Here is an 8,119-nt window from a genome sequence, read left to right on the forward strand (position 1 = left end):
GTTTCAGAGCAATCTATTGAATTTGTCATTAATATAGTATGAATGTCCACAATAATCTAATGTAAACAGTTGATCCTATGGCTTACATTCTCAACTAGATGGTTATCTTGAAGAGATTAAGAACCATTCCAGTAGCTGGGCATTGTGGTGTATGCCTGTAATCCTAGCACTTGAGAGACTGAGGCAGGAGGTTCACTGCGAGTTTGAAACCAGCCTGGGCTACGAAGTGAGCTCATGGCCAGCCTGAACTGCATAGTGGGACTCTGTCTCAAAAAACAAAAACAAAACAAAAAGCACTGGAATAAAGCAGGTTCCTGTATTATTAATGGGGGTCTGGGCAAAACTACAAATGAATATTCCCCCTACTCTTGTTCTTCCTATACCTGGCATTGGCCCACACCTCACATACTAGTAGTATGTGTCTCACATACTACCCTGCTTATACATCAAGTTCAGTCCACATGCTCCTTACCCACAGTCAGGGCCTAAGGTGTGTATATCTGTCACAAGACCCATTGTCATGAGTACAAACATGGAGTGAGGGCCTATGTTGGTTGTGGGTGTGGGTTCAGAGTCATTTGGTCCAGGAAAACCTGAGCATGGTTTTAGGACAGTGGCTAGAGGGACAGGTACTCTTATATAAGTTTCCAGGTGGGCCCCTCCTAGATGCCCTTGGACTCCTTAGCCCACCAGGAAAGACACAGCCTGAGGAGATCCGAGTGAGGACTCTGTCCTGGATTAAATGAATACAGGTACTCTGAACAGGTCTTGAAACAGTCCCTGTGAGGAAGCCAGGGGTCTTGGGCAGCAAGGTGAGCCCTAAATTAGGGCTGAAGAGAATGACTATGCACTACAAGGATGCAGGGGAATCTCTAAGTTTTCTGACTTTTAGTCTAGTTCCTTTTCCACACAATCCACAAAATGTGTGCGATGGTAAGAGTCTCTGTGACCTTGATGCAGCTAACCCAGGTATGATTACGTGGTTCCTGGGTTATATACAGCATAGGTTAAATGGATAAAGGAATTAACTCGTCCTGTGGTGTGGCAGCTCCTCTGGTATGTCTGAATGTACTTAACTAGAAAGAGCAAACATCTTGAAAGTTCATGTCAGATTTGGGCAATTAGTCGATCTATGTAAGATATTGTGGAGATACATTGATATATGGAATGAGATACGTTTCTTGGTGGAATTTTTCCTAATACAATTTTTCTAAGTTGAATCTTGTTCAATGTGGTTTGGAGAATAAGCTCAATATTCAAAGTAAGTCAGATAAGAGAACATTTTTTTCACAAAACAATCCTTGACCTGTTCTGGTGGTCTTATTTTAATATTTACATATATTTAATATTTGTATTGCTGTTGTGACATTATTTTAATCAGGCTGACGTGGTTTATGATACAAGAATTTCTGGAAAGTTCTGACTTTGCAGCCAGGCAAACACATTTCCTGAAAATGAACACCTCATACATTTCCTATTGCCTCATTAGTCAAGTCCATCAGTAAGAGTAAAGAGCTAGGCATGGTGATCCATGCCTATAATCCCAACTGTCTGGAGGGCTAAAGTAGGTCAGTAGTGTCCCTACCCTTCCAGTCAAAGTGCTTCTGTTTTCAGTGTTTAGCTCAGAATGGCTTGGATTATACTGCCAAGAAGGTAAGAAGAGACTAGAGCCTAAGGGCTGAGGTGCAGAGGGCCTCAAGGTAACTCTAAGGAAGCCCTAAGAGGATATCCTTGAGGTGGGGTAGACACTAAGTGGGAGGCAAGAAGAGGTTTCCCATTCTTGGGGGCTTTTGTTCACTCAGAGGGGAATCCCCTTACACCTTTTCTCCTTTTTAGGTTCCCCGAAAGCCCAGTGATGTACTCCCTGACTTTGAGGTCGCTACCCTTGATCTCAGTCCCCAACTCTTAATCATCAGTGGGAAAAGCCACAGTAATGGTGCAGCTGAGTCACAAGCACATGATGGAGGGCTAGGAGCTAAGGAGTTCACACTCCACGTCTTTTGGAACCCTGCACCTTTGTGTGTGTGTGTGTGTGTGTGTGTGTGTATTTTAGGGAAGGGTCTATAGGGTATTCAGGGTCTTACTACTAGACTGGACTCATAGTGATCCGCCTGTTTACAGCCTCCCAAGAACTGGGCTTACAGGCGCTGCACCTTTCTATACTTGGCATTTCCCCACTTCTACCTTGTCTTTAGGGATTATGCATTTCTGTGTTAGAGGAAGGATGTATCTCCCTGTATGCATACATATCAGAATTGCTGTTTTATCTGGATTGATGTTTTATTGTGTGGGTATCTAATGTGTCCCTGGGTGTGGTGATGTGAGGAGTTAGAAAGCTCAGAAATGGAAACTCTTTTAACGCTCAGAGTAGCAGATGAATACAGCTTGCCCATTTGCATTTTCCCTTTCACTCTGACTCATCTTCCCTTCTCTCCACCCCATTGCCCCTCCACCAGTCTCACCCACTGACACACCCTGTCTGATCTAGGAAGGGTTAACACTTGCCCACACCCAAGCTATAACGAGAGGGAAGGCATTTTAGATCTGGACAGAGAAAGTAGGTCTGAACAGTTTGGAGCTCTATAGCCAAAGACAGAAAAGGGAGCCTAAAGGCATTTGGATCTAGGAGAGGACCAGGATCTGAAGGAGAAACCCAGGGAAACCAGACTGTGTCTTTTCACCAGAGCAGCCTACCAGTATCTGATTGTAATTTATTGTGCATATATGATATGCCAGGTACACACCATAACCACTTTGTCAACATATGTTGAATGAGTCAAAAATTTACTACAGGATCAGTGAGAACGCAGAAACAGAAAAAGCAACTGGAGCTTCGTGGGCCTTATTTTGTTCTCAGAGCAAAGAGTGCTAAAGTGTGAAAAGAGGGGAAATCTCCAGGGACTTGACCCCTTCGGCAGGAAGTGAAAGAAACTGGAGTCCTGATTTCAGAGAAATGTCATTTGTCATCAGCCCAAGAAGAGAAAATTTTCTCTCCAAAGACCACCACAAGCCCTTGCTGGGGTGCCCCCTTCGCAGCCAGGAGGATCTGAGTCACTCACTCACACACACACAGAATGGTATCCCAAATAACAGGGTTCATTCCCACACAGCAAATAATGCTTCCCAGTACTGAGCCAGGAAAAAGGAGCCATGCCTTTGCCCCTCCTTTACCCTCTCCTTGCAATTCAGTTGGTTCCTTTCTTTCTTTTTCTTTTTTTTTTTTTTTTAACTGCTAAGATAGTAGGAAGAGCTTCCAGCTACTATAGCTCTACTGCCACCTCTAATGCCATGCCATTTGAATGGTGCTATGTACTTAAGAGAAACAACTTTCATATTCTTGTCATTTCATCATCATCCCACCTTCAGATGAGGTAAGCAGAGTTATCCTCATTTCATGAATGAGGTAACTGAGGTCAAAGAAGTGACTTGCCTGAGGTGACTTAACTAGAAAATGGCAGAGATGAGATCCAAATGTTAGTCTGATTATTCCAAAGTCCCTGTTGCCATAGATTTACTTCTTACACTGAAGGAGTTCATGAATGAAGATGCAGGAAAGACTGGCTGACAGAACATCTGGGTTCTGGAAACAGGTGTGATCTCTCCTGCAGGTGTAAAGCAGAGCCAGGGGCATAAGACCACACCCCCCCGGGGGAACTTGTGGCCGACTGATACCTGGGACGTCCAATGGAGGTCTGAGGCCAGAGGCGGGGCTAGCTTCGGGGGAGGGGGCAGGAGTCAGAAGAGCAGTTCAGAGCATGTGGTTCCAGGAGGCAGCTACTACGGGTGAGTGTTGCTTTTCCCTACCCAAGGCCTTTCTCCCATTAAACTCTCTTTCTGTCCACTCCCTGCCAATCTGTAGCCCTCTCTTGAGGCATCCAAGTAAGTAAGCCTCTGTCCTAGGACTATGCCTGCTGGGTGCTTAAATATTTCAGCTCTTTCTTGCAGTATCTGGGTTTCTAGTTCTCTTAGAAACAGTGGTGGTTTTGATATTCAGTCAAATCCTGATTTGTTGGGTTCTTTCTACGTAGTTTTCGGTATATAAAAAAAATACCATGAAACCATTTCCTTGGCCTAATCTTGACAGGAAAAAGCTTCCCTCTGGACAGTTCCCATTCCCCTAGTTCCTACTTTCTCAGCCACCAAAGGCTTCTCTAAAACCTCTCTTCATCACTAGGCCAGGAGCCTTCCTGGCTTCTAAATCTGGCTTTGTAACTCACTAGCTGAGAGTCTTCGGTGTCTTCCAGCTCCTCTGTGAATGTATCAGAAGCTTCTACCTCAGGGAGTCGACTGAGTGATGCCTTAGGTGACTGAATGCAGCCATGAGCTGTCTTGCTGCCCTCTGCCTCTTCAGCATGATGGGGTCCGTATGACAGACTGTTGGAGGACCCACTAGATTTCTAAGTTCTCCCATGAAGCTATTTTGCTCTATGCCTAAATGCCAGGATTGACTGGATTTCATGGTAACCCCTTTGCCTGAAATGAAGCTCAGCCTATTCAGAGGTTTTTCTCTACAAAGGGCTTGGGGAAGTAGAAGTAGCCATGGCTGCTATCTTTTAAGCCATAGGTTGGCATCTACACTCATCTTTTTAAATTCTATACTAATACTGCTTGATAAGTGAACTGCTTGGTCCTTGCTCTGTAAGACTTTGACTTTTATCTCATTTCCATTTTCTAACATATCCTTACTGCTGGCTCCTGTTATGTCTCTGGACAATGTTTAGTTCCTCTCTTGGGTTACTTTATTTGCACTGTATATTTACTCCATTCATGACACAGCTCTAAGACCTGTAACTCACTTTCTTTTCACTTCCACAGGCTTGAGAACATGCTGTTCCTCCCTCCCCTTTCTGCTATGGACCCCACATTGTAGCCTTTCTCTCAGAGTCTCTTTTGAGATTGGTATTCAGGCAAGGCACAATGCCCTTACCCCCCACAAGACTGCTTAGCCCCTATGGCTCTGATCGGTTGGTACGGCTTGCAGCCAGGCTACGGCCAGCACTTTGTGATACTCTGATCACTGTAGAGGGCCAGGAGTTCCCTGCTCACAGTCTGGTGCTGGCAGGTGTGAGCCAGCAGCTGGGGTGCAGAGGCCAGTGGGTGCTGGTAGAGGGCATCAGCCATTCCACTTTTGCCCAGCTGCTGAGCTTTGTTTATGGGGAGAGTGTAGAATTACAGCCTGGAGAGCTGGGGCCCCTTGAAGAGGCAGCAAGGGCCTTGGGGGTGCAGGCCCTGGAAGAGGCCTGCAGGAGGGCTAGAAGGGACAAGTCTGAAGAAGAGCTGGATTCGGAAGAGCTAAGGAAGAAACATCAGGAGGAGCAGGAAGAACACATAGGGGATTCGGAGAGAAGACTGGCATGCCTCGGAATGAAGCAAAACTCAACTAAGTTGTTTAGACTTGGTGGGAGAGAACAGAAGTTGTACAAGCACAAGCCACCAAGAGAGAGCTCTGAGATGGCAGGGGCAACATGGGAGGCTCAAGGGGAGATAAGGTCTGAGGAGGAGAAACCCAGGAAAGTTCCTGTTGGCTACAGGAGAGCAGATGGGAAACAAGTAGTCCTCAGGGTGACAGAGAGCCCAGGGGGCTCTGAGGAAAGCCTGCGGGAGTTCCCTGGTCCCCTTCCCCTACCAAGTTCTCTCCAAACCAGAATCATCCCCAGGCCTTGGTGGGCTGAGGCCCCTTGGCTCGGGGAGGGCCAGCCTTCCCTGTGGAGCATCCTGCTGTGGCCGCCCAGATATGGCACTCCTTTTTCCCACAGCACCCCCATCACTGGAGGCTGGCAGGAGGTCAGGCCTCACAATCAAAGGTAAGAGTCTAGTGGAAGACCTTCAGGACGGGAAGAAGTAGCCCTGGAGAAGTTGCAGATAGGTGGATGTACCACATCCATTGTCTCTATTGTGCATTTCCTGAACTGAGGATGGAACATGAAGTTCCCACCACAGAGAAAGCCATGGGACAGCTCCCAAAGACTCAGGTCACCTTGTTTCATGAGAAAGTCTTGACAGATTTTCAGGTTTTGCCAAGCTATAATACTCCCTACTCCCACCCCTAGGACCTCACTGACCCTAAACCACCCCAAAGGGCCCTGGAGTCAGAACCAGTTGGTCTCCTCCAGGCTTGCCCCAGGTAAGCCCCTTATTGTTCTGAACACTGGGTCCTTCCCTGGGGCTGAGTTCCAAGACTCCAGCCTGAACTCCCACCTCATTCTGCTCTCTCCAGGTTCCCTCCCTCAGGGGCCTGTGCAGCTCAGCCCTGGGGAGATGGAAGAGTCTGGACAGGGGCCCACAGGTGAGTAGGGTGAGGGCATTTTTGCCTCAGCCCCAGGGAGCTTATGGTGTCTTGCCTGATTTGGCAGTAGGACTCTCAGCTCTGCCTTGCCTTGACTTCTCTGTCCACACAGGTCCACAGGCAACCTGTATAGGTCAAGAGAGCACAGCAGATGGCTCATCTCACCAACGTCTTCCTCTGCCCCCTCCTGCTCGGTCTCGGCCCTATTCTTGCTCTGTCTGTGGAAAGAAGTTTTCACTCAAGCATCAGTTGGAGACGCACTACCGAGTCCACACAGGTACGGGCACTGTGCCAGTGTGACTCCTCTTCCCCGGCTCTGGCTCAATTCCTCCCATTTGCCTTGTGCACCAATTATTTGACCCACCTGTGCTCCTTCCTCTCTTGGCCTCTCCATCTGCCCACCCTAGGAGAGAAACCCTTCTCCTGTAGCCTGTGTCCTCAGCGCTCCCGAGACTTCTCTGCCATGACCAAGCACCTGAGGACGCATGGGGCTGCTCCCTACTGCTGCCCTCTGTGCAGGGTGGGCTGCCCCAGCCTGGCTTCTATGCAGGCACACATGCGCAGCCACTCGCCCAGCCAGCTCCCGCCAGGATGGACCATTCGCTCAACTTTCCTCTATTCCTCCTCGAGGGAGTCCCGGGCCATGACCTCTCTCGGTCCCTTCTCTTCCACCACCTGAGCTTCTTTGGCCTCAGCCAAGAGTCCAGTGAGTGAAAAGCGAGCCATCTCAACCTCTGAGCCGGCATCGCTACTGCAGTGGCTTAACAAAATTCTGTCGCAGAAGCATCGCAGGATAGGCACTGAGAACCCTCTCCGGAATAGCCAATGGCAGCAGATGCTTGGGCCAGCCACCCCTTGTGAAGCCAGGACACTGGCGTTTGCTGCAGCAATCCACTGTAAAGGTTCTCTCGGTTGCATCACCATAATAAAGAGTTTCCGGTGCTGTCTGGTCAGCACAGGAAAAGAAAGGGGAATCCAGACTTTACTCCGTGCTTGGAGACCCTCCAAGTCAAGTTTCTTGTCCTGTAGCGGCCCCTGGTGGTCGTGCGTCCGCTAATCAGCGGATCTGGCACCGTACACTTCTCTGGGGTGCCGGGTCCTTCTCCAGAGTCATTTTTGAAAGACCTCGGAATCCTGGACAACTTCACAACAGGCCTGGGCTGGGGGTGGCGGGAGGCTATAAGACTTTCAAGACGCTGGGCCCTTCCACAGCAATATCCAGCGCGCAGGCTACTCGAGGTGCCCGGCCCAGGGCTAGAGAGGAGCGCATGCTCCGTTCCACTTTCGGTCGTCTGCCTCTGAGCACAGCACCAGTGAGACACGCCTCTCCTGCACCTTCTCTTCCTCCCGAGACAAACCGCCTCAGGATCACGCCTGGAACTGAGACACCCTGTGCGTCGTCCCTTCCCCAGCCCACGCCTCCGGATAGTGGCCGATTTCGTTTCCCAGCGTCGGCCGGGTTCTCAGGGTCCGAATCCCGCAGCACCCTGGGAGCAGTAGTCCATGCTGGCCGCAGGCTCCGACCAGAACAATGGGAGGAGTCTAGGGCGAGGACCACACCTTCCCGAGACCCGGAACTGGCTTTCCCGGTGTTGGTCCGAGGCCTGAAGGTCCCGGGTCTTGCACTCCAACTCCTGGCAGAAGGAGCGGGGCGTGTAAACTACATTTCCCGAAGGGCCCTGCGGACCGTCCCGCCACGGCCGCGGCGCTAGGTCTATGCTTTCCAGGTGCGGTCTGAGCGTGACGGCCGCCGGGCCCAGGCTCCCGCTCCCGTGCTCCCCCGCGGCGGGGCTGTCTAGCGGCGCCGCAGCCGCCCCGCCTCGCCCCTCCTCC

The 8,119-nt window shown here is 49.9% G+C and overlaps 2 protein-coding genes across 2 annotated transcripts; both read left to right on the forward strand.

Moving 5' to 3' along the window:
* Nucleotides 1–727: 727 nt before the first annotated feature.
* Nucleotides 728–8,071, forward strand: LOC111811982 (zinc finger and BTB domain-containing protein 32-like). The gene is made up of 5 exons (XM_023721633.1): nt 728–752; nt 5,757–5,804; nt 6,051–6,286; nt 6,399–6,563; nt 6,694–8,071. The coding sequence occupies exons 3-5, from the start codon at nt 6,259–6,261 to the stop codon at nt 6,963–6,965; spliced, it is 465 nt and encodes a 154-aa protein (XP_023577401.1). The 5' UTR covers nt 728–752; nt 5,757–5,804; nt 6,051–6,258; the 3' UTR covers nt 6,966–8,071.
* On the forward strand, nt 2,110–6,283 carry LOC101562340 (zinc finger and BTB domain-containing protein 32). The gene is made up of 2 exons (XM_023721632.1): nt 2,110–6,124; nt 6,218–6,283. Exon 1 carries the CDS (start codon nt 4,918–4,920, stop codon nt 5,806–5,808), a length of 891 nt encoding a protein of 296 aa, XP_023577400.1. The 5' UTR covers nt 2,110–4,917; the 3' UTR covers nt 5,809–6,124; nt 6,218–6,283.
* Nucleotides 8,072–8,119: the final 48 nt, after the last annotated feature.

The sequence above is a fragment of the Octodon degus genome, unplaced genomic scaffold (genome assembly GCF_000260255.1).
Source record: "Octodon degus isolate 3935 unplaced genomic scaffold, OctDeg1.0 scaffold00083, whole genome shotgun sequence".
Taxonomy (NCBI): Eukaryota; Metazoa; Chordata; class Mammalia; order Rodentia; family Octodontidae; genus Octodon; species Octodon degus.

Coding starts and splice junctions, on each gene's coding strand:
- LOC101562340 (XM_023721632.1), top strand. CDS start 4,918: ATGCCCTTACCCCCCACAAGACTGCTTAGCCCCTATGGCTCTGATCGG.
- LOC111811982 (XM_023721633.1), top strand. CDS start 6,259: ATGGAAGAGTCTGGACAGGGGCCCACAG. Junction 6,287..6,398: donor GTCTGGACAGGGGCCCACAG/GTGAGTAGGGTG, acceptor CTGTCCACACAG/GTCCACAGGCAACCTGTATA. Junction 6,564..6,693: donor GCACTACCGAGTCCACACAG/GTACGGGCACTG, acceptor TGCCCACCCTAG/GAGAGAAACCCTTCTCCTGT.